Here is a 26,463-nt window from a genome sequence, read left to right as displayed (position 1 = left end):
CAGCCTTCTCCAACCCGGTCCCCCCGCTGGGCATTTTGTAGTACAGCCCCCAGCATTCCTGACCATTGGCCATGTTGGCTGGGGATGATGGGAGTCAGTCCAAAACATCTGGAGGGCACCAGGTTGAAAAAGGCTGGTGTATACTTTCATGGGTAGGTCACCCTAGCATATGCCTTATGGAGAGCTGCAGGTAGGCGGGAGTGGCTCTGCTCCAAGCTGCCATTTTCTGACTGGTTCTGTCCTAAGCTGTAAAACTGTGATACTGATTAGCTCTAGCTGATGGAACTTGAGGCTTAAAAAAAAAGTAGATGATGCAAGCCTGAAGTCTGCCAACCCTGCTCTTTAAAGTATTCTTAAGTAGCACATCTTATTCTTGTTATCAAATTTACACATACTGATTCTCCTGTACATGATTCCTGTCACACAGCAGGGTTTGCTATTCTTGTAAATGCCAGCCATCTGCATTTTAACAAATGTTGCCAGATAAAAACTCTTAAAATAAGGAATAATGTGGAACTATAGCATCTGTTCCACAGAATGGTTCAGAGCTGGGCGTCTGTAATGAGGGACATCTACTATAAGGTCTGCAGCCAAGGTTTTGGCTGATACCCCCACACACAACAACTCCCCAATCAACAGGCCCCAATCAACATTTCCCCCATGCTATCTGTCACCTCTCTTATGACCCTAATTCACAGTTCTATTGTTGCCCATTTCCCATCCCAAGATCCCAACCCCCAATCCCATTCTTCCCCCCTGCCTGCCATCTTTGTCTCTCTACTCCCTCTGTTTTGATACACGTGTGCTGTCTTCCTGTTTTTCTGTCTGTCACTCCCACCAGATGCACACACTGTTGCTCCTTGATCTGGCATTACTTTTGGATGCTCACATGGTCAGGCATATCTTCTTTCAGCTTCAGCGAATACACCAGTTGTACCCCTTTCTGGAGACTAGGGACTTAGATTTGCACTGGTATCTGCATGTCCACATAACCCTCATGTGAGTCTCCAAGAAGGGAGCAGGAGCTGCTACTTAAAATGTCTCTACATGTGCCTTTCATGTTCATCTCATATATAGTACTGTTAACACAGCATTTGGATTGTTTTTACGGACTGTGATGAGACCCATCTCATAGATATCTGGGGTCCAAGCTATTTAAGGTACTACAGTTCAGGACCAGCAAAGTGAATGCTATAGCTTTAGAAAACTATATGAAGTCCCTGGACCACCAAAACAACAATCCTCCTGGCTGCCCTCTCTTTATCACAGCAGGGCACTGTTGTTTGCAACAGATTTGGCCTCTGAAGCATCTCCAAACGCAGCCCTGCAAGTGGTGCATTCAAGGTTCTGGAGGCCTGGAGCATGATTACCAGGTCAAAATCAAAGGGAAAACATCACAGCCTTCTCAGCAGATGAAATGAGTGAATGGGATCCCTCGGGACAATCCAGAGACACGTACATCTACAAAGCTATCTTACACTTACTGCATTTTTGTAGAAGAAATACAGCACCATGTTGGCAAGCCGGGAGTAACACCAGTGGCCATGCACAAGCAAGAGTTTCTCCAAATGCCGGAACTTTGGAATTGCAAAGTCACTTGCCATCACAGCCTGCAAGGCAAGAAGAGTTGAAATTATCATTATTATTTTGGAAGATGTTACTGTTATTACAGAGGCAGCCTCTTTTTAATTTAGGCGGATGAAGCAGGATTCCACAGATTTCACTAGGATAAAATACAGCCCATGGTGTTCACAAAGGGAGAAGACGCCATTTGAGCTGCTTACTACAGTGGTCCACAGAACAAAGGCTGATTCAGACATGCATGCCCCTCATTTGATACTAGGGATACATGGACATATTTGTGTAAAATCCGTGCTGTCTGTGTTTCACAGGTTGTCAGGCTCCTTTCGTTCCATCGTCCGCCTGGCAACGGAATTGGATTTTTTAAAGATTCCGAATTTGCGCAAATTCACCCATGCAAAAATGTGCACATCCCCACAAAATGCATAAATCCCCTCCAAATATGCATTTTTGGCTGGATCTTTTTAATGTTTGTGTATTTTTCTACAACAAAATGTGTGCAAAATTCCTGAAGGTTAGAGAAATGGTCCGCAAGTCTGCGGAATCTGCCCCACAGGGGGAAAGCCGATCCACTGCGGAATCCACAGATTCATAAAATGGATTGGATTCATAAAAATCCACAGATTCATAAAATGGATTGGATTCATAAAAATCTAGGGATGTCAGAGAATTTCACCACGAATCTCAGGGAGGCCGAATGCCAGCGCATTCGGCCCCCTGAAATTGGTGGCGAAATGGTCTGCCCCCCCGCGGGACGGGACTTACCTTGTGCGAATCTCCCTGGCGGTGGTGGCAGTTCGGTGGCGGCGGCTGCAACGGCCGGTCTTCTGACCGGCTGCCGCCATTTCCAGTAAAAAAACAAAACAAAACCGTGATAGGCTACGTAAAGATTTACGTAAAGATCATGGCTAGATTTTTAAAAAATACGGTGATAGGCTACGTAAATGTTTACATAGCTTATCACGGCTGAGTAAAACAAAAAACAAAAACCCGCGCGTACGGAAATGGCGGCGCCCATGGGCGCCGCCATTTGCGTTCCTTATTTTGGCACATCTAGTCTACGTAAACATTTACATAGACTACGGCTAAAATAAGGGGAACACAAATAGCGTAGACGCTACGCTATTTGCATTCCCCTTATTTTCACCGTAGTCTACGTAAATGTTTACGTAGACTAGACGTGCCAAAATAAGGAACGTAAATGGCGGCGCCCATGGGCGCCGCCATTTGCGTACACGCGGTTGTTGTTTTTTTTTATTCAGCTGTGATAGGCTACGTAAACATTTACGTAGCCTATCACGGCTGACTGCAGGGATGCAAGCGGCGGCGGCTATGGCCGCTGCCATTTGCGTTCCCAGCCAGCCAGGATTCGCGGCGGGAGGGACGGGGTGCCTCCCCCCCGGCCAGAATTTCGGGGGGGAGGGACTGGGCGCCTCCCCCCAGGCCAGAATTTCAGGCGGGAGGGACGGGGCGCCTCCCCCCCGGCCAGAATTTCGGGGGGAGGGACGGAGCACCTCCCCCCACCGTGAATCAAATTTCGGTTCAGGTAAGTGACTTTCGTACATCCCTATAAAAAAAAAAATCCAACTGCATTTGATTCCATTGCAGATTTCTCTGACATCGCTATTTGATACCCCATCACTTGATGACTTATTTGCTCAACAACCCGAACCCGTGGAACTGCTTCCATCGAAAAATACTATTGTTGATGTTGCATGTTACAGATATCGAGGGATGAACAGTCCTGTATGAATCACCTATTTCCAAGTGCTTCCCATTTATTTCAACAGGGCATCTGGGTTAACCGGAAGGGAGGATACCCAGGTTTCTGTAAGGAGTCTAGTATAGATGGTTTGTGATCTGCACCATAGTGGTTTAGTTTGCAAACCAATTAAGTTATAGGCTAGCAAAGAAAATGGTTTGATGATCCCTGGATCTCTGCCCTTAACCTCCTCTTACACAGCCCAGTAACATGGACGGCCCTCTTGGCTGTTCTGTTGATTGATAGCGATAGAGGGCAGTGGAGCAGCTGTTTATTGTCTGTTACATAATTCTGTGCTTTCTAGGAATCCTTATTAATCCTGCCAAGTGTTTCTAGGAGCAGAGGAAGCTGCTGTGCACTGAGTCAGCTAGATGGTCCATCTACCGAGCTAGATAACCCATCTACCTCAGTATTGTCTATACCATCCTTCCTCAACCTGGTGCCCTCAAGATTTTCTGGACTTCACCTCTCATCAGCCCCAGCCAGCATGGCCAATGATGGAACCTGGGAGTTTCTGCATGCAAAGCACGTGGCTCTACCAGGCGAGCTCCAGCCCTGATCAGTATTTAGTCAATATCGGTTTCTTGTGCTTAGACTGACGTTGAGTTTTCAAATGGTTTTGCCTTATATTAATAACTCCCATCCTGTGCCCCGAAGAAGACAGTGCAGCTTTTCAATGCCATGTTTACATACTGCCACATGCTCCCCACTTCCTTAAGAATTTTCCGGGGAAGCACTACCTTTGGCTTTCATTTTGGGGAAAGGATCATTGGAGACTCACAGAAGTGTCATAATATTTGCTTTATTTGCAAATATACACATTGAGTAAAGGCAGAGGCAAGCCACATAGTCTTTCTAGCATGCAGTAGATCCACTGTCCTACAGCAGATTAGGGAAAGGGCTGTGGCTCAGTGGTAGAGCACCTGCTTTGCATGCAGAAGGTCCCAGGTTCGATCCCCAGCATCTCCTGGTAAGGCAGGAAAACCCTCTATCTGGAACTCTGGAGAGCTGCTGCCAGTCAGCATTGACAAGATTGGGCTAGATGGACCAATGGCTTGACTCAGTATAATGCAGATGTTTATCTTCCTAGATCCTCAGAGAGGGTTACCTGCACCTGAAGATGCTTTCAGAGTTAGCTCTGAGCTGCCTGTCTCTCTAAAAGTCTACAGTCCCTCCACTGACTCAGATTAGCCCCAAAGCTGATAGCTTTCATATTCCAGGGATGATCTCTGAACATCTCTAAACATTCGTTCCTACTGAAAAAGCATTTCCCTAAGAAAAGGAACGCATGGTCGGGAAGGGCTGGCTGCTACAATACTTTTAGTATTAGAAGGCTGCCCATCAATATTCCTGTTTATCTATCCCATGCAATCTTTCTATAATGGAATGGAAAGGGAAATGTGTTTACTTTTGCATTTCCACAAAATTACTCAAGTAACTGCCTTGCCGCCGCCCCCCCCCCCCCCCCCCGGATCTATTTCTGAACAGTGAGTATAGGGAGGAGAAAGCTATTTGAATACAAACTGACAGATTCTGTTTCTTTCCACCTTCAATGGAAGCAACAACACGTGGCATGAACTGCTAGTTAATTCCCATTCATAAAGGGATACTCATGAAAGACAAGACACTATTTGGGTGATAAAATAAATATTCGGCAGGATGTTGGAAAAGATTACTTCTTTGATCATTTATGGAATTCTGACACTTCTGAGTGTGATGCCCATCAGGGCAGCTCTCAAGTCCAAGGAAGGATATCGATGAGCTTTCATTTCCATGCCTGAACATTTAATTCATGGCTGTTGATAATGTAAAATGAATTATTTAAGGGGATCTAATAGTATAATATTTAAGTGACAATCTGCGGAGCATGCAAGACCAGCCAACTGAGAGTTCTGTTTGCAGAGTGGAAACAGAACCAAGTTGCTTACGCAACAGTGGTCTTTAGGCCACTTCACATGTTACCATTTGTTAACTCACGCTCTGATTGATTGGGGAAGGAGGACCAGCCAGCAGCTGCACCGGGGGATCCTGAGCCTGAGCCTGCTTCTGCCCCCGCCACAGGTACTTAAGGCGGGGCTGCCAGAGGCTGCTCGGGAAGGAGCCTGGGGAAGGAGGACCAGCCAGCAGCTGCACCGGGGGATCCTGAGCCTGAGCCTGCTTCTGCCCCTGCCCACAGGTACTTAAGGCGGGGCTGCCAGAGGCAGCGCCTCGGTGTCGCGCCAAGTGCGACGCTAAGTGCGCACTTAGCGTCGCACTTGGAGTCGCAAGATCTACCCACCTGCCTCTCCAGACACACCAGCAGCCACAACACCAGCAGCAAATAGCAGCAGCAGCAGAGGGCAGCAGCTTTAAAGACCAGGGGAAGGGGCAAACGTGGACTATCTGCTCCTTCTTCGCTGCTGTTCTCTTTTATCTCTTTTATATTCTTTTAAACTGTTGTGCTATTTATATCTTAACATTTTAATATGTGCCTGGGAGGACTATTGGGCAACTCAGGGAGTCAGAGAGGTGCCACCATAACTGTGGTCACGGGCAGGGGGAGGTATGGCGTTGGGGGATTAACAGGCCAGCTGAGGAGAAGAGGGGCTAGACACCTTACAGCTGTCCCCTCTTCTGGTTCTTCCCCCAACCTGATGGTTCCTGGCAGCCTTACCAGTCTGCCCTCGGGTCTGGTGGTGCTGCTGCTGAATGCCAGGTCGGCCCAAAATAAGACCTCCCTCATCCATGATTTGATTGTGGATGAGGGGGCTGACCTGGCATGTATTACTGAGACCTGGGTGGGGGAACTGGGAGGGGTCACTCTCTCCCAGCTGTGCCCTCCTGGGTACTCAGTGCAGCACCAACACCGACTTGAGGGTCGGGGAGGGGTTTGCCGTGGTCTATAGGAATTCAATCTCCCTCTCCAGGCTTCCTGCTCATTCGAGTGCAGATCTTGAGTGTCTGTACCTTGTGTTGGGTACCCGGGACAGATTAGGGATTCTGTTGGTGTACCGCCCACCCCGCTGCCCATCAGACTCCCTGCCTGAGCTGACGGAGGTGGTCTCGGACTTGGTGTTGAGGACCCCCAGGATGATGGTCCTGGGGGATCTCAACTTCCATGCCGAGGCCGCTGTATCCGGGGCGGCTCAGGACTTCATGGCCGCCATGACAACCATGGGGCTGTCCCAACATGTCATCGGCCCAACGCATATAAAAGGACACACGCTTGATCTTTTCTCGACTGGGCAGGAGGATGGTGATCTGAAAGTAGAGGAATTAACATCTGTCCCTTTGTCATGGTCAGATCACTTCCTGCTGAGGTTTAGACTTCTGGCGGCCTTTCCCCTCTGCAAGGGTGGGGGACCTATTAAAATGGTCCGCCCCCGGAGATTAATGGATTCCGATGGATTCCAGAGGGCTCTGGGGGATTTTCCTGCTGGTATGGCTGGTGCTCCTGTCGAAGCCCAGGTCGCTCTGTGGAATGCAGAGATGACTTGGGCGGTTGACACGATCGCACCCAAGCGCCCTCTCCCTCTAAGCAGAGCCCGGACAACTCCTTGGTATACACCTGTGCTGAGGGCAATGAAGCAAGAGGAGAGACGGCTAGAACGCAGGTGGAGGAAAACTTGTGCTGAGTCTGACCGAACACAGGTAAGAGCCCACTATCGAGCCTACTCTGTGGCGGTGAGGGTGGCAAAGAGGCAGTTCTTTTCCACCAGCATTGCATCTTCTCAGTGTCGTCCGGCGGAGCTTTTCCGAGTGGTTCGCGGCCTGTTACATTCTGGGCCAGGGAGAGAGACGGTGGAACCCTCGGTAGCACGCTGTGACGAGTTTGCGCGGCACTTTGAGGATAAAGTCGCTCAGATTCGTCATGAATTGGACACAACCATTAATGCAGTTCCATTGGTAGAGGCGTTCAGAGCACCGTCTGGTCCAGTTTTATTGGATGAGTTTCAGTTACTGAGGCCTGAGGATGCGGACAAGGTGCTTGGCCAAGTCCGATCGACCACTTGTGTGCTTGACCCTTGCCCTTCATGGCTTATTAAATCAAACAAGGAGGGGTTGTCCGGCTGGGTCCAGGAGGTTGTAAATTCCTCCTTGAGAGAAGGAGTGGTGCCTGCTGCTTTAAAAGAGGCAGTAATTAGACCACTCCTGAAAAAGCCTAACCTGGACCCAGAGGATGTTAACAATTATAGGCCAGTGGCCAACATCCCCTTCCTGGGCAAGGTGCTTGAGCGGGTGGTTGTAGGACAGCTCCAGGCACTCTTGAATGAAACAGATTATCTAGATCCATTTCAATCAGGCTTCAGGCCTGGTTTTGGAACGGAAACTGCCTTGGTCGCCCTGTGGGATGACCTCTGCCGGGAGAGGGACAGGGGGAGTGCGACCCTGTTGATTCTCCTGGACCTCTCAGCGGCTTTCGATACCATCGACCATGGTATCCTTCTGGATAGGTTGTCTGGGTTGGGAGTTGGAGGCACTGCACTACAGTGGTTCCGCTCCTACTTGGATGGCCGATTCCAGAAGGTGGTGCTGGGGGATTATTGCTCTGTGCCATGGCAATTGTGCCATGGGGTTCCACAGGGCTCTATTCTATCCCCCATGCTGTTTAACATCTACATGAAACCGCTGGGGGAGGTTATCCGGAGGTGTGGGCTGAGGTGCCCTCAATATGCGGATGACACCCAGCTCTACCTCTCTTTCTCATCAAAACCAGGTGAGGCAGTGGCTGTTCTGAACCAGTGCCTGGGCACCGTAATGGACTGGATGAGTGCTAATAAACTGAAACTCAATTCAGACAAGACGGAGGTACTGTTAGTGGGTGGTTCGTCTGCCCGGCTAGGTGATATTCAACCTGTTCTGGAGGGGGTTGCACTCCCCCTAAAGGATCAGGTTCGTAGTTTGGGGGTGCTCTTGGATCCAGAACTGTCACTTGAGGCACAGGTGAACTCAGTGGCACGGAGCACTTTTTATCAGCTTAGGCTGGTATACCAACTACGCCCTTATCTGGACAGAGATAGCCTAGCTACAGTTATCCATGCTCTGATAACTTCTCGTCTGGATTACTGCAATGCGTTATACGTGGGGCTGCCTTTGAAAACGGTCCGGAAACTTCAGCTGGTCCAAAATAGGGCAGCAAGATTGTTAACAGGGACTGGCCTGCGAGCTCATATTACGCCAGTACTTTTCCAGCTGCACTGGCTGCCGGTCCATTTCCGGGCCCGATTCAAAGTGCTGGTGTTAACATTCAAAGCCCTTAACGGCTTGGGGCCAGTTTACCTGAAGGATCGCCTCCTCCCATATGTGCCTGCCCGGACCTTAAGATCATCATCAGCGGCCCTTCTCCGTGAGCCCCTGCCAAAGGAAGTGAGGCGGGTGGCTACTAGGAGGAGGGCTTTTTCTGTTGTGGCACCCCGGCTCTGGAATGAGCTCCCTAGTGAGGTTCGCCTGGCGCCTACATTGTACTCCTTTCGGCGCCAGGTGAAGACCTTTTTATTTTCCCAGGCATTTTAGCTTTCTAAATTTTTATCTTTGCTGTTTTAAATCTGTATTTTAAACTCCTGTACTGCTGCTAGGTTTTATTGTGGTTGTATTGTTATATTGTGGTTTTAATGTTCTATATATTTTAAATTGTTTTATTGTGTGTTGTTTGGTTTTAGTTTTTGTGAACCGCCCAGAGAGCTTCGGCTATTGGGCGGTATAGAAATGAAATAAATAAATAAATAATAAAAAAATTGTATTTTTAATCTGCCCAATAACAAATGTTCTCTGGGCGGATTACAAGAATACAATATAATACAAATGGTTAAAAGAATAAAATATAAAAATAATTTATATGTGCACATAAGAATGTAATGTGCAAACACCATGAAAAACATCTTTACACATATGTGTACGATACAGGTATTTTCACCAAGGAGCTGGGACTGGTCACAGTTCCTAAGATCGTAAGAAGAACCCTGCTGGATCAGACCAAGGGTCCATCTGGTCCAGCATTCTGTTCACACCATGGCCAACCACCTGGCCACAGGACACCTGTAAGTAGGACGTGAGTGCAATACCACCCTCCAACTCATGGTGTATGCATACCACCTTTGATACTTGGGATAGATAATAGGCAGCCAGTAGCCACTGATAGCCTTATCCTCTCCCAATTTGCTAATCCCCTTTTAAAGCTATCCAAACTAGTGGCCATCACTACATCTTGTGGTAGCGAATTCCATGCTTTAACTATGTGCTATATGTTGCTCTTTACCAGCTATCTCTGTTTCTCATTACCAGTTGTGAGTTTGCCATCACAATGGATGTGCAGTTGGCCCTAAGATTTTGTCGAGATGCTGCTTTCCTGCACTCCTGGTTCAGTATGGGAAAGGCAGCTATCTATCCAGGGCAACATTCCCAAAACATCCCTTGGATGATGTGGGAAACCACAGTATATAGTTTGTAACCTATGTTGGTCTCCTGCCCTGGTCCTTCTGGGCTGGTGGGAATCAGCAGAGGTTGGAGCACACTTGAACATTTGGCATCAGACATGATAAAACACTGCTACTGTAATCCCCACAATTGCTGCCATCTGGACGTATTAGTTGCTCAGAGTAATACCTCTCCCCCAGTTCTACTGAAAGATAGCCTTACAAGATGAGAGCAGACATCTGGAGCAAAAGACCGTGGCGCAAAAAAAAAAAGAAAAAAGAAGGAATGTTCAAGGTACATGGTAATTAAGAAAAAATATTAAATGGCTACTTAAGCGTTATTTTGCATTTTATAAAAATACAAAATAATGTTTGAATAGCTATTTAACATTTTATATAAAATGGAATTTTAGCGGAAAGATCCTTTATTAGGCATGTGACTATCTCACATGCCTAATAAGAAATGTGCCAATCTCACCATAGCTCTGAGAAAAGAGTTCTCCTGGAGCAGCTCTACTAAAGTAATCTCTGCAAAGCCCAGCTGGTCCACCTTGAGGCAGCTTGCAGGACTGCTGAAATTTGCAGTGGCTGTCACAAAGCAGGTTGCTGCAACTTCCAAGGAAACAAGATACAAGTGGACATATGGGAAACACATGGAACCAGCTTTATCCTGCAGTTGCATTTAGGTAAACATACATTACCTGCATGCCTTCTGGACCCGAGATCCCCACACCAACGTCGGCGACTTGGATCATACTGACATCATTAGCTCCGTCACCTGGTAAGAATCGGAGAATACATTTTTTTGCAATTAATTGACGCAGAGATGACTAACGGCAGGCAAAAAAGCAAAGGAAGACCAAGAAGAGGTAGAAGAAGAGAGAAAGGGATGGGTTATTTAGCAGTGAAATGGCTACTCTTTGTCAAATTATCATTTCAGTCTGACACGTTTACTTATATTTCATGCCAAACTAAATTATTTGCAAAGAGTGCAGGTTACTATGTGTTATACCCATCAAATGAATTATAAAACAAAGTAACACACCTGTTCTCCATAGCAAATTTGCCATCCCTTATCAAGGGGGGAGGGAGGGAGGAAGAGAGAGAGAGAATGAACCCAATTCATGGAAACATTTCTCCAGTATAGTAGTTGGCTAACTGGAAGTATAGAAAGGGGAATAATATCAGGAATGTGTGTGTTCTGCACAATGATATGTACCATGCGATAAGAAATGTGGTACTGCGTATAGAATCCTGGACATCTCAGCTTTAATTTTAAAGAGGGAGCACATTTCTAGTCCTCTTCGTCTGCCCCCTTAACCTAGTTCTCGGAGCATAGTCTTATAATCTAATGCAGTTGCACAGAAGGGCATATAGGACTAGCCAATTGAAGAGCAGTGTTATATGTGTGTGTGTGTGTGTTTATGATTAATAATATGTTCAATTACTGTTACAGGGAACAATTGGTGTCACTCAAGATGTACCATCTACCCAGTCATCATGAGTGTGGGGAACTTACTCAAATCTTTATCAGTCAAGATGAATCTAATTGCTAATGCAGAAGCATGCCAAGAATAATACACAACAACTACAGGCTGTATTGAGACATATCTTTTAACAGACTGCCAAAGTAGTTGGTCTGTCCTCTTCTCACTGTTCTAAAACACTGCTGCTGACCTTATGGGGTTATCTTTGATTATAATCCGGACTACAAACCTTTGCTTTTCTATCCACTGTCATCATATACCTGAAAGGGTATTTCCATGGGAAAGAAATGCTGAAGGGAAACACATGCACAAAACAATTTCCTTTGTTTCCTCTCTAAAGCAATTAAATCTGAGAGAAGGATAGCATTCTTAGACCATGTAATTCTCAGCACTCTGCTTATGAAGTGAAAGTACAATTTCTGCTAATGGGTGTTGCCAGAGAATCATGGGACTTGTGCATCTGCTATGGCAATCATAGAGATGGCTTGTTTAGAAAGAAATCCTTGGTATGGTGCATTCCACTTTGATCACACAGGCAGAAATCAGAAAATAATCAGATAGAGAAATCTGGGAAACTGTTCCCTCACTCCATACAATTCAGTAAGCCCCTCTCCTTCTAATCCAGACAATGGTCCATATTTTGTTCAGTTGTTAAGTCGTGTCCGACTCTTCGTGACCCCATGGACCATCACACGCCAGGCCTGCCTGTCCTCCACTCTCTCCCGGAGTGTGCTCAAGTGGTCCATACACACACACACAATAAACGCTTTGCCATTTCCCCCCTCAAAAAGCTTTTGCTGGGTTGGATCCAGACTTAGTTATATTTAAGCAGACCCACTGGTTTCAATGGGAGCTTTTCTATACGAGGCTGTTAATCTGCTGTATCTACTTTCCGTTTCGTTGCAGAAGTGAGATCTGAGCTCTCCACAAAGGGCATTTCCTTTCCCGCTTTTCTACTAAGAAAAAGGATAATGTAAGCTGTCTTGGAATCCTTGCAAGAGGAAAAAAGGCGGGGTATAAATGCAATCAATCAATCAATCAATACTAAGTAACCTCTAGATGGTGATGTGCTATAATGGAATAGTGCAAACACACAAGTAGTTCTTTCACTTTCAGAAATAATATCCCTTTTTCCCACTCTAAAAAACCTGGGAAAGCGCTCTTAAGAAACAGAAATGAAACTGGAGGATCATGATGTTGTCTAAAGAATCCATAAACAACTATGAATAAGGAATCATGAGTGTGCAATAAATGCCTCATGTTGAAAAGCTCTGGATCTAACTTATAGCTTTTAACTGAGATTGGAGAAGATATCCAGGGCTTGGGCACCTCGAAACTCCAGGCATCAAAGTAGATCAGCTAATGGTTAGGGAGGTCTCAAATATTGCAGCATTTGTGCAATCCAAGTTTATTCCTTTTTCAAATTTCCATTACTTTTTTTTTTGCAGATTGACAAAGATAATTCCGCCTCCCCTCCACAAATTGTATTGTCAGTTTCAATTTCTCTGTCATCATTTTCATATCTCTTTCACCACAGCAAGTGCCCTAACAGCTGTTCCTTCATATTCTTCCATTTTTAAATTGCTCTGAAATGTGGTCATGTTTCAGTTCTGCATTACAAAAAACAGATTTCTAGCCCGCACCATTATGAAGGCTCAAGTTCGGTGTTAATGCATTTTTAAACAATCTAACAATGAAGAATAGCCTTTTAAATGAGTGAAACAGATAAAATGCAACAAATGTAAACAGTAAGGCTTACATACATAGTGAATTGAATGAAAGGGTAATGCCTTTATCTGAAAAAAAGAAAATGTTGTTCTTTGGATTTGTTCTAATGTGAACTAATTTCTGTTAAATTGAGGTACTTGCCTATTGCCAAAGTCATTGTTTTGAGCTTGTTTCTGACCAGTTTCACGACCATCCCCTTCTGAATTGGAGTAGAGCGGCAACACAGCACAGATCGACATCTCCTGGCTAACAAAAGAAATTTATCTTCTAGGGCTTGGTCTAGGGCATAAGCCAATGTCTTTCCATCGACCACCAAGCCCAACCTGGGATGCACTGAAGATGATGGTACATAGAATGGGGTAAACTTTGCTTTTATGTTCTGAGCAGGTTTTCCCATTGTTTCATTTGAAAATTTAGACTCCATGCAGTGCAAATGTTGGTCCAGCAATGTGGCACACATTTCCTAGAATAAGCACAGCAACAAACAGGAAATCAAGTTAAGAGACACCAAGCGCAATGAGAGGGTAGCTGCAGCATTGCTTCAAAATCATGCATTATTTCATTTTATTTATTTGAGACATTTCTAACCTGCTTTTAAATTAGAATTAGCCAAAGCTGCTTATAAATGGTGGGCTGTAGAGTCCACGACAGCTATGGCACAGTAAATATGTTAGTCTTTAAGGTGCTGGAAGAGTCTTTGTTGTTGTTTCTTTGCTGCAACAGATCAACACAGTTATGCTGTCTAGATGACTTTCTTACAGACCACACATAAACATAATCATGACTTCTATGGAAGTTAAGGGAAATACTTAAATGTGTGGGACTGTGCCACGTCCCTTGGTTCCGAGTCTTCAAGGAGGACTCAGATGCAGACAGGCCATGGGTCACTCAACTTCATGGGGAACCCTCGGCACCTCCTTCTATACTGTCCCAGGCTGAGGATGCAGCTTTCTCATCATCTGACTCTGAGGATGACTCCCCTGCAGCTTCTCCTGCCTGTCAGCCATGCAGGAGAATGAGACTGTAGAAACAGATGCTGGTCCTTTAAGAACTGCACTAAGCATCCAGCAGGGGCGGAGCCACTGAAAGATCAGGCTCTGTCAGCCTTCTTAAGGCCTCAGTTGCAGTCCTTTGCTGAGTTGCAGTCCTTTGCTGAGACAACAGCTCAGGAGAACATTCCAGCTAGCACTTCCTGCAGTGTGCTATCCAAGGTGCTGCCTTGACTCCTGCCTTGTGTGATGTGACCAAGAACTGACAGTGAGGACTGAGTTGCAGTCTGCTTCCACTAGGCTTCATGCCTAGTCAAGACAGACAGTACAATTAAGCAGGAGAGCAAAGAAAAAGATGGATGTAGACTGAAAAAAAATGAAAATCAAATGGAAAAAAAGCATTAGAACTTCTCAGCAGGACTTCCATAATCAAGACCATCCCATCCATATATTAGTGTGTATAGCAGGCCTCTTGATTGTTGCACCTTCAGGCCATGCCTGCATAACATGTGACCCACCAAGCTGAACACAGCCCACCAGACAAAAATGGTGGCTTAACAGATGTTGGATGATGCTCCCCACCCTTGCTGCCATTTTTTGTAGTACCAGGCAGAAAAAAAGGTCCATGAAGCCTCTGCTAGGCTTCCATACATGTCTGGTAGGCTATGCTTTGCTTGGGAGGTCCCAGGGTGTACAGACATCATCCAGGCTGTACATGGTATAGTAGCTTGATCAACCTTGAGCACCTTGCAAGCAGCAATATTATATATGGCTGCTATACTGTGTTTAGCCTTGGTCTGCCAGGTTCATGGGCCTGGTCTCGGAGGCCAATGTTTTCATACCGGTGAATCAGCATTCAAGGTAATGATTTCTTCATCATGATCCAACAGCTTGCAAGCATAAGCAATATTAATGGCCGTCTCTTGTTTATCTCCAGTTAGAACCCATATTTGCAGCCCAGCTTTGCGCAAGTTGGCAATGGTTTCTGGGACGCCATCCTGCAAACGGTCCTCAATGCCAGTTGCACCTGCCACACAAACAAAAGAACATAGAATTTTAAATAGTTCATTATACTTAATTAAGAGAAGAAGATAACCAAGATGGCTTCACAAACAAAAAGTAATCACTGCAGTTCTTCTGATAATGAACATATACAGGGTGGACAATTCTGACTGTAGATGTCCAGTTGTAGATCATAATGCAGTTATGCACCAAGGTGGGTGTGGATCCTGCAGGCAAAAATGCTCTAACAGTTGACCATGTGGAATGTGTCCAGGGGAGGGTGGCAAAGCCAGGGAGGGCTCTGGAGACTATGCCTATGAAGAAAGGCTGAAGGTACTATGTATTTTTAGCCTGGAGAAGATTAAGAGGGAATATGAGAGCCATCTTCAAATATCTGAAGGGCTAAACACAGATGATGGAGCAAATTTGTTTTTTGTTGCTCCAGAGCAGACTCAAACCAATGGGTTCAAATTAGAAGAAAAAGGATTTAGACTAAAGTTTAGGAAGAGCTTCCTGATATTGTTTGGTAATGGAATTGACTGCCTTGGAGGGTGGTGGACTCTCTGTTAGAGATTCTTAAGCAGAGGATGGATGGCCACCTCTCAGGAGAGCAGTAGATTTCCTGCATCAGCAATGGGTTGGTCAAGATAACCTTTGAGGTCCCTTCTAACACTATACTTGTATGAACAGAGGGCAAAAACATTTCATCAAGTTCCACATCGTAAGCTTGTTGGTGGTGATGAGCGAATGGCTGGGTTCTGAACCACGTGATAGTGTGGGTGTGGCCCAGAACATAGCTGCCATCTGTGCACACACTCTCCTTTGCATTGTAGGTGAGTCTGTAGTCTGTAAAGTGCGGAGAAGGGTTTTCGATCTGGACTTGGGACTGCTGCTTGCCCATTTCTGATGTGGATTTTACTTTGCCTCAAGCAGAGAGCAAGAGATCGACAGAGACTAAGCACTATGTGGAGTAGCAGAGCTATTCCACATAGCAGAACTGTCAATAGACCAATTCTAGTAAAATAAACACAGAGGGCCAAGCAAACAAGTATTGCTCCTGAGAAACATAGGGAACCAGAAAAACAGCCTGGCCACTTTTAGCTTTGATATATACCCAAACCACAGCTTACCTGAACACAGCTAGATAAATAAGAACAGTGTCGCTTAGGACAAATTCTGACATTATCTTTCCTCGCTCAGCCAACGCTTATCATCTTTGTGATGTGTGACCCTAGTTAGGCCTGTGTCTGAGGCAAATGTCTCACAGACCAGCTTCAAGGCAATTTGACAAGGGCATGTTTCTGAATCATTCCCACATTACACAGATGTGTATGGTCAGCCATTTTCCTCTCCCTCACCAGCATGCAACTAAAAAACAACAAAAAGTAGGGGAAAGTAACATGGGAATCTGCCATTAGAAGCAGCAGCCTTGAGTAAGTTTTGTTGTTGCTTCTGGAAGTTGGCAAAAGAAACCTTTCTTCTCCATGCTGCTTTTGTTTCAACTTTGTGGTTTTTTGGACAGTTGATCAGTCTTATATTCTAAGTCCTCTCATTATTGAACAGGCTGCTCAGGGCTTAATTGGCAAAACAGATAGTTTAGTTATGACAGGAGTCTTTTTTCATTTATCCAGCTGCGTTCAAGTAAGCTTTAAATTCATTAAAGTTCATATGTACACCCAAAAACAATAGTGGTGGACAGATTTTTCTTTGAAATTATGTTTCATGGTCCCAGTTGTCTGGGCCAACACAAATAACTGCTTAAGGAAGAATGGATATTTGTGATTTTATTGAACATGGCAGGGTAGGATTCAGGCACCACCGCCTGCATCAGGGGTGGGTAAATTTCAGGCTTGCAAGATCTACTTCATTATTTATTATATTAGAGCCCTGAGATCTAGTGCCCTGGATCCAGTGACCTCATGGAGCTCAACTGTTCACAAGGGCTCCCCCCCCCCGCACTGACTTCAATCCAAGTGGCAGCTCCTGGCACACAAGCGGATGCATTTGGAGCTACTCAATCCACTGAAGTGACTGACAAAGTATTTATTTATTTTAGATATCTAAAGGCTGCTTTTCAGGGCAAAGGCCCTCATGAGGTGGCTTCTGTAAAATAAAAATACAATATACAAAATCAAAATTACAAACACCATAAATACATACTATCAGACCACCATTAAAACAATAACATCTAATAAGAATAGCAGCAATGATCACAACATCAGGCTGTCATAATACATAAAGGTGGGTGTTTTTTTGTAGTGGCTCCTCAGATGAGGGTACTCGTGAAACCCTCAACCCCAGGAAGCCTCTTGATCATCCTTTGCTCAGTTTTCTAGTCTTTAGCAGGCTTTGCCCTTGGGAAATCTTTCAAACTTTTATCCCCAGCAATGAGAACTAGAAACTTGCTAAGTATCATTTTAGAGCACAATACACAAAGTGAAGGAAGGAGAGCTTGTACAACACAGCACCCACATAGCTCCCTAGATATGTCTATGTCTAGACAGGGAGCTATGACAGAATACACACAGACCTCCTAGGACAAAGGACTCCAGGCACATGGGACTTGAGATCAGGTTATTCCTGATTGTATTTATTTATTTATCTTTCAACGCTTTGGGGATAGGGTGAACTAGAAAACTGAACGTATGAACAGCTACATTCCAGAATGTGCAGTATTACTGCAGCCATGCCAACTGATGTGCCTCCTGGTTGTAACTAATTCCAGAGATTAATGGTTATGATAGGGAGAAGGGGCTTCTGAAGTCGCATTCTCAATTACAATGCAGTCCTCTTTTTTCTGTTCATATTTTGAGGTTACCTAGTAGATGCAGATCAGTCTCTATACGAGTTGCTGACTGGAACAGCAGCTCTTCCCGATTGTCAATAGAAGATTCTGCTTCAATGTGACTTTTTAACCAGCAAGAATACTCCTCCTTGCTCAGCACCTGTTGGGAAATGCAAGTAGGAAGGGGAAGCATTTATGTTATCCACTGATGCGGTGGTAAATTTTGTAGTGCAGGTGTTCCTCATAACAGTCCCCATAGCCACATTCCCAAGGAGAGTCCAAAAACGCAGGCAGCTGTGTGTTGATCCAGACCAATAAATCAATGGTAGAGGCTTTCATATGAACTTGAGCACGCTCCGGGAGAGAGCGGAGGACAGGAAGGCCTGGCGTGCTATGGTCCATGGGGTCACGAAGAGTCGGACATGACTGAACGACTGAACAACAACAAGAGGCTTTCATCTGCACTAGGAGCAGGTCTTTTGTAAAACTAATGGGGCCTTATTACCCATTCAAGACAAAGCCACCCCTAAATACTTTGCATTACAACAGGGAAACCTCACAACAATTCCCCTCTGGAAGCAGCCTTTTAGGACTGCAGTCTGGCTCAGAGGGAACTGGGGAGTCTGAGGGGGATGTCAGATGACACCATCGTCCCTGCTTATCCAAAAGTCCAGCTGCCTCGCCCTGTGAGCCCTGGCTTCACTACACCACTGACGTTAACGGAATACACAGGCTGCAGTCTACCCAGAGTTTGCCTAATGAAAACCCATTGATTTCACTACGCTTAAGCACACATAATACTATGATTAAGCAATACTGTAATACTATGATGGGCTGTTGCCCAAGTGTTTGTGCTGTATAAACCAACTTTAAAAAAATAACAACCCATAAAAGTGAAAAAGCCCTCTGAAAACTATTTAAGGGGAGGTCGCAGGTGCTTACTTTCTTTGCAATGCACAAGGTCCTCAGTCCATCAGCAGCATAAAGATTAAGAAAATTCTGAGTTTTGCTTCGGATTTTCTTTTGATGTTTGTCTCTAGGGTCATCTGGAAATAATTAAAAGAAAAGTAAAGCCCTTAAAATGAAAAATACCAGTAATTCAGTGGTCTTAAAATGAATAATCTTGTCCCCTTCCTTATGGCTGGAAATAAAGCTTTAAAAACATTGCTTTTTAGTAATGCTACTGTCCCATAGGAAATCCCAAAGTGTTCTGCTCAAAAAAAATTATTTTGTGCATGCCACATAGTTTTTCTCTCCCTTTTATATGTGCCACAGACTCTTGTAAAATCTGTTTTGGTTAATGTTTACTATTCAGTTGCTTGCACTGATGTAGCTACAGTTGTATCCTCTGCTTGGTAAGTGGAACAAGTCTTTCCTGTTATAACTGGGATGCAACTGATAATTCTTCCATAATAGGTCTGTTGGGTTGCACTGACGTAGCTTGCTATGGAGGGGTCAAACAGGCAGGACTCACGTGGTACATAGATGACTTGTCCCACATGCCATCAAAACAACGTATCTGCTCTATCCAAGTCTGTGCATATCTAGCATCCTTCGATTTACTGGGCCTTACCGGAGCTTTTATTCGCTTTGCTTCCAAGAATTTGAAGGGGAGGGAGGAGGAGCCATAGCTCAGAGTGATGGAGTCCCTGCTTTGCATGCAGAAGGTCCCAGGTTCGATTCCCAGCATCTCCAGGTAGGGCTAGGAAAGAATCCTGCCTGAAACCCTGGAGAATTGCTGCCAGTCTGTGTTGACAGTACTAGGCTAGATGGACCAGTGTTCTGACTCAGTATACGGCAGCTTCATATGTTCCTGTGACATACAATGTATGGCATTCAGTGCCAAACCATTGGAAATCTCCATCATTAAGTACCAACAACACTGCCATGGCTAGTTTTTAATGGCTGCCTTCCTGGAATTTTAATATTTATGCTGGATTGTATTTTCTTATTTTTATATGTATTTTAAAAACGTATCTCTAATTTAATAATCCAATTGGAGTCTCTGTAAGATCCAAGGAATACAACTTTTTTTAAAAAAAAAATGAGACCCAGGCTCCATCTACACTGGGCTTTTACTCTGGGGCGGGTGCGATTCGAGGCCTGTCGTGATAGATGACACAGTTATGACTTCGCAGCCATCTGTGGTTTTCGTCCGGAAAAAGCTGAATTCCAAGGAGTCATTTTACTGCGATCTTTTGGGTTTGCTGCAGGTTCCCTTGCGGTTGCAAGCTGTCTGTTCCTTCCCTGAACTGACTTCACATCTTACAGTAGGCGTGTTGTAGGTGCGCATAGTGCCTGCGTCACTCTGTGATGCCCCTTTACTCTCCCATCCTTTCGCAGCTGCGCAGTTACAGAGGCACAGAGGGGCATTTTCATTTATTTAATCACACTTCTGCACATTTCTGCAGCTTCGTATCTTTGCAACGGTTGCTTTTGGACTCAGTGCCCAAGGGCTAGGGAGGGTCCTGGGGGAAGGAACAACATTGCTCCAGGCACCATTTTGGAGTGATGGCCAGGCACGTAGCGCTCATGCTTGTCAGTGCGAGCCATTGCGGGAGTCTCAGGCTGAGGAACTGACAAACTGATGGTGTTGAAATGAAGGAGCACGAAACACCCAATCTTTACCTAAAACAGGGTCAGAAAGACACAGCAGAGCCCCTGAAATATAAAAAAGCCACTGAAGTTTTGCACCCCCACACTCATAGGACTGCACAGCTGCGCATTTCAGTGTAATGGCAGAAAAAAGGGCACGGCGAGTTTGTAAGGGAAGCGTGCAGTACATCGTGAGTGTATCGCAGGGCATGGTGATGTGAAGCCGCGTTTTTGCGCAGATGCGACGGGGTGGGGTGGGACAAAGCACTGCCATATAGATGGGGCCCCAGACGCTTCCATTTCCCAGCATGCTCAAGTCTATGCCAGACACCATATTCAATTCTGGTGCGATGTATGCATGGGTATGTGTAATAAATATTTCATATAAACCTTAATAATAAGCCTTGATTGTAGCCGTTTTGGCACCACAAACTTCCCTTATTACAATTACCTAGAGAAAACAAGCATCCAGAGACACGATTTTTATATTCCGTGATGAAAGTAGCATCATCAGAATGGTAAAGCTTACTTTCTTCTGGTAGAATGACAAACAATTCTTAATTATGTGGCCCTGTTCTGACATGTTTTTGAAAAAAAAAAGAAAAACAAAAAAGCCTTATGCTTGCATTTTTCTATATTTCATTAAATAAATACTGCAGAACCAAAATCCTTTCAAGGTGATTTGCTCCAGCATTTTCCAGTAATATTAAAGTAATTATGATAACATATTTATGCTGAATCCAACATCTGCTGTAAACCACACAATTACATTTCAGGCGTCCACAAGGTGCAAATGTGTCAAAGAAAACAATCCAATTTGACTAGCAAACTTGAAATGCAATATTCATTTCAGCCCCATATTTTATTAGTGACATAAAATAAAAGTGTATAGAACACTGCATTTTTATTGATTAAGAGATATTTTTCTTAAGTGCTGAAGAAAAATTTCTGCAAATTGGGGGAAAAAGATTCGATATCAAAAGATTATTCAAAAAGACAAAAAGGTGGTGTGTGCTTAAAGCCAATGATTAAAATAAGGCGCAATTCAAAATCTCTTCTGGCTCACAGTATGTTCATGTATCTTTGAGATGATCTTCAATTAAAAATCCAAACTTTCGGTTCACGGTCAGATGTCTACTCACAATTAATTACCTCTTCCTTTAAGACCACTGCTAATTTTAATTGCCCAACTTGTATCCCTCTTATTTGGCAAGGCTGGATTTCTTTTGCTCTATACTTGATGAACTCAAAAGTCTTTTAGCCAGGTTTAGACCCACAACTGAAACTAGGGTATCAGAAGTCAGGATTGGGCTGCGGGTTGGAGAGTACTCACATGCGGGTGGAGTGGGCAGAGACACTGGGGCCAGGGCACGAGCCCCTGCACCCTGTCCATGCTTAATGCAAAGGTGAAGAACCTCAGGGCCAGGGGACTAATCCAGCATGCCTGGGGTCCCAGTAAGGCCTCGAGGGTTCCATACGGACATGCTTTGTGCCAGGGGTGCAGAACCAAATCCGGTCCACCTAGGGTCTCGATACGGTCCTCTGGGGTTCCCAGATGGATACCCTTCCCTGACTCCACCCCATTTCCCCTGACCACTCTTGGTTTGGTGATTTCCTGGCTTTTGTGCCATTTTTTCCCCATTCTAAAAAGGTTGAAATCCCTCTTCCAAGACATAAAAAAGTAAAGGTAAAGGTGTCCCCAACCAGTCGTGTCCGACTCTAGGGTGTGGTGCTCGTCTCCATTTCTAAGCCGAAGAGCCAGCGCTGTCCGAAGATGCTTCCATGGTCATGTGGCCAGCATGACTGAACACCCAGGTGCACGGAACGCTGTTACCTTTCCCGCTGAAGCAGTACCTATTTATCTACTTGCAATTTCTTGCTTTCGAACTGCTAGGTTGGCAGGAGCTGGGACTGAAGACGGGAGCTCACTCCGTGACGCGGCACTCGGGTCTTGAACTGCTGTCCTGCCGACCTTCCGGTCTGCAGTAAAGCGTCTTAACCACTAAGCCACCGTGGCCCTTTTTCTTCCAAGGCACAGTTACTGGGAATAAAAATGTTAAACTAAAATATGCTGCTATTTTTGCCCCACCCCTTTCCTTTGGCCCCGCCCACCACAGGAACATGGCACCTGAGAGCTTTTCCAGAATGGAATTGGGGCTTTGGGCTGAAAGGGGTTCTGCACCCAGACATATTCTTTGAATGCCTATATAGGGTGTATGATAGTCACCAAACCAGGTTAAAAATGAATCTGGGTAGGCTCCAAAACTCAGTTTTCAGAATCTGGTTCTCAGTGAGTTCACAAAGGGAAAGTAGGAGTTCTACTATCCCTGACACCACAGCACGTCTGAGCATTCAAACCACTAGTCACTAAGTATGCTAAAAAAGAATAAAAGAACCCCGCCCACCTTATGCTTCACTGTGTCAAGCAGTTATCTCAAGCGTGCATCATCTAAATCTACCTTTACAAACTGGTTCCAAGAAGGTCCCACCACAGGGGATCAGCAAAATCTACTGGCCCCAATTTAGTTAGGGCAACTCGCAATGAGTCCCATTGAAAGCAATGGGTTGCACCTAACTCCCTGTTGTTGTCAGATGGAGAATCACAATTAGTTTTAACTGCATTGGCGTCAATGTGTAGAAGGGAAACGTGGTTGTCTGAACTTACTCTAAGCTCCAGGAAATGTCTACAGAGTGAGGCAAGGCAAGGGAGAGCCGCGGTGAAAAATGCTTAGTGTTCCCAGTATTTAAAGGTATTTCAGCTAACATGTAATGCCTAAACCCGATGGTCCCTTCCAACTCTACTGTTCTACGATTCTGTGAAGAAGATACTCAGCACTGAGTATTTGGAAAGAAAGCTCTCAGAACTGATCCATGTTGTTTAGATTCAATCAGGCAAAGAGCCTACTGTTAGGATGCTGCTCCAGAAGAGATCATAAAGAGGGAAGATGCTGTGAAGAGAGTTTCTTAAAATTAACAAGAGCTTACAAATCTATCTGTGTTGTGGCCAAGAAAGTCAACCTTAAGTTGTTTATCTGTATTTTATGACAGGAAATAAATCAAGAGAGAGTTATACCTGAAGAACAGGGCAGAAGAAGATCCATGATAGCTGAATCTGCTCCTTTAGTGTAAACGTTAATTTCGTCTGTAAAAGGATGCCTCACCACCACCGACATTCTCTTCCGGATGGAGTCAAAGCCCAGAATGTGCAAGAGTTCAACGGTTAGTCTCCCCAGGTGAGGCAGCTCTACTGACACCTGGTCAGGCAGCCTACCAACCAAAGCACAGTCGTAGGCTCTTGCGGCATAGACAAGAGCAGCTTCATCCGGACTTTCGGCCTCATAGCGCAGTTCACCCTCGCCAAGCCCATTCCCTGAGGGCCCTTTGGGCTGCTGGGAACCATAGCCATTGTTAGTCATCTGGGAAGAGTTCACCAGCTTTTCTTCTAGTTTTAGTAAAGTGCTCTCGGTGGATGCTGACGAAATAATGCTAGAACCGGCCCGTTGTGTCAGCTTGCTGGTGGCCAGGCTCCATGAGCTGCTACTGTTAGAGCCAGAGGTCAGGCGGCTGGGGGTGAGCCTCCGGATGAAGTCCTCGATGGTCTTTACTGGAGACTTCAGTTCAATTCTGATTCTGACCTTGAGAAATAAAGACCAACCACCAAGAAATGGGATGGGTGAGATATTTAGCATTGGTCTATTCAACAGCACAAGTTAGGGAAACAAAGCATAGCAAATATTTACACACAACTACATCAACTCAGAGCTCAGAAAAGGTTTTCAAAAAGAGAAAACGGTGGAAAAGGTTATGTTAGGTCAGGGGAGGGCAACCTATTCTGAATTACAGAAGTGGCCAATCTGGCCCATGGAGCCTTCCAGGAATCCCCGATGTTATCTCTGATCTGTGATTGGAGACAACAGTGGGGGATGTAGTGGAGGGGGGGGGGGCTTGCCCACATGGTGCCTTCTCCATTGGGACAGCACTTCTCCAGCTGCCAGCTCAGTCTCACATGCTTTGCCCACGTGACGTCAGGGGGCACAGCCATGTCCCGCCATTCAGCATAGGTCTGGGTTAGAGGTCATCTGCCTCCCAGACCCAATTTTGGTTGCCCTCCTGTGTTTTAAGGGGTAAAACCCCAGTTGTACACATTGATACATCTGCACAGTAAGATGCAATCAACACTTTCAAAGATTGGAGTGCTAATGGGAAATGAATGGAGAATGTCTTCTAGGTCTAATCCTTCTCCAAAACTGCACACTTAACAGAACTAAAACTGAGCCAGGGTGGTGAAGATATATTCTGGGACAGCAGTCGGTGTACAGTCTTATGGGGCCCTTCGAATTTCATGGATCAAGGCCTATATTTACACTGGATTTGATCCAAAGATGCCCTTCCATTAGCAGAAAGCCTCTTCTGCTCACAAAAGAACTGTTTTCAATTTAGCAGAAGAGTGCTGTACAAGTAAAGTGATCCCAAATCCAGAGAAGTTCTCCCAGTTGCACATGCTCTTGCTCATAACTGCACAAACTATTTCCAAGGGCTTTTTACGTCCCAGTAGTTTATATGATACAGCCTATATCTTCCTTATTCGCCATATTTCTCATACTGTAACACAACCTCTGATACATGTTGGTATTGACTTCCACCAGCAGTTGCACAAGAGTTCACAGAATAGCACTCATACATTTTTCCCCCTTCCTCTCAAGGTTCTTTGGACTGAAGCCATCATGTTTCCCCATGTTTTACCTTATGGTACACTGGGCATAATTAGGCATTCTTGTGTTTTCTTTAAAAAAAATCTATCTCACCTTTCTTAAAACAGAAGGAAAATAATTTTGACTAAGCATTATGGTATGAGCTATTTGACAGTGGAATAGGCTAAACTCCAAATGTACTGGACTCTCTTTCATTAAGCAGAGGCTGGAGGGTGACCCATCAAGGTTGTTGTAGTAGTGAATTTCCTGTGCTGGCAAGAGTTTGGATGAGATGACCTTTGAGGTCTGTTCCAACTCTATGATTCCAAATAAAGTTATTTGAAATTAAATGTAATGAGATAAAACTGCAGTCCTATACACACTTGGAAGGAGATCCCACGGAACTCGTAGGCCTTACTTAGTAAAAAGGCTCAGGAGAACATGTTCAGGACTGGGCTGTACATTTAATTGGGAGTGAGCCCCATTGACCTCTGGTGGATATACTTCTGGGTAAACAAGAACAGGACCAGGCTGCACAAACCTCTCCTAAAAATCAATTCAACAGCAGGTTTAACTTCCCTTACATGGTTGTTCACCTAACCTACCTTCTGTCGTGGCTGATTTGGAGATGTAACTACCACTGTATTGCAAATGGTCAAAGCTATGAAAAAGTCCAAGATGTCTGACAGTTCAGGGGAGAGCTGGGATAAGGGTTGGTCATGGCTCCTCATGATCTCCAGGTAGCTTGCACATTCATTTACTTTTTGCAGCAAATTAGGATCAGGCGTGATATCTTTTTCCTAGAATCAAAAGAAGGCAAAGTGAATCATTTGCAGGTCAGTGCATTCCTACAGTACCTTTCAAAGTCTCCAGACTGAGCTTGTTCTGCAGATGTGCTCCATCAAGCGTATCTTTGATAATCCCATCTGTGTCTTCGAGCTAACCTGCTTTCTCCAATTAGCACTCTAGGCTGTGCTGAGGGAGATGAGAGGGGGAGCAGGGCCATTTCACCAGCCCTTGTGAAGACCTCCCTCATGAAGGCCCCTCCTCCCTCAACTGTCACTACCACCAGCCATTCCGGCAGGCTGTACTAAGGGAGATGAATGAGGGAAGCAGGGCCACCACCAGCCCTGCTAAAGGACTTAATTCCACACCCCTCATCTCTCCCTATTGGTTTTTCCTTGTGTGATGTGTCTTTTTAGATTGTAACTCTGTGGGCAGGGATTGATTATTTGTAAGCTGCTCCAGGAGCCTTTTAAATGTGTTATTTAGAGTACTTTTGTAAAATACTCTAATAAATACATAAATGAATAAATAAATGTAAATCATTAACTAATAACAAACTATGCTTATCCATATATTCATTCATATTTCCCAGTTTTCTATTGCATCTAGTTTTCTACCTGACATCTAGTTTTCTGTACTGTCTCATGGGTGTGTGTTTGTCTGTG

The 26,463-nt window shown here is 45.0% G+C and overlaps 1 protein-coding gene across 1 annotated transcript in view; it reads right to left on the bottom strand.

The window, feature by feature from the left end:
* Positions 1-26,463, bottom strand: part of ATP10A (ATPase phospholipid transporting 10A (putative)) — a 174,127-nt gene that overhangs the window by 13,248 nt on the left and 134,416 nt on the right. The window contains exons 9-16 of the mRNA XM_084844345.1: positions 25,618-25,812; positions 23,395-23,956; positions 18,669-18,772; positions 17,760-17,886; positions 14,782-14,966; positions 13,092-13,413; positions 10,437-10,513; positions 1,485-1,610 (exon numbers count right to left, since the gene is read on the bottom strand). Of these exons, the coding sequence (XP_084700471.1) occupies positions 1,485-1,610; positions 10,437-10,513; positions 13,092-13,413; positions 14,782-14,966; positions 17,760-17,886; positions 18,669-18,772; positions 23,395-23,956; positions 25,618-25,812 (1,698 nt within the window). The remainder of the gene's footprint in view (positions 1-1,484; positions 1,611-10,436; positions 10,514-13,091; positions 13,414-14,781; positions 14,967-17,759; positions 17,887-18,668; positions 18,773-23,394; positions 23,957-25,617; positions 25,813-26,463) is intronic.

The sequence above is a fragment of the Heloderma suspectum genome, chromosome 3 (assembly GCF_057233095.1).
Source record: "Heloderma suspectum isolate Gila_16-S chromosome 3, 16-S_ref, whole genome shotgun sequence".
Lineage (NCBI taxonomy): Eukaryota > Metazoa > Chordata > Lepidosauria > Squamata > Helodermatidae > Heloderma > Heloderma suspectum.
This window is presented reverse-complemented; position numbering and strand designations above follow the sequence as displayed.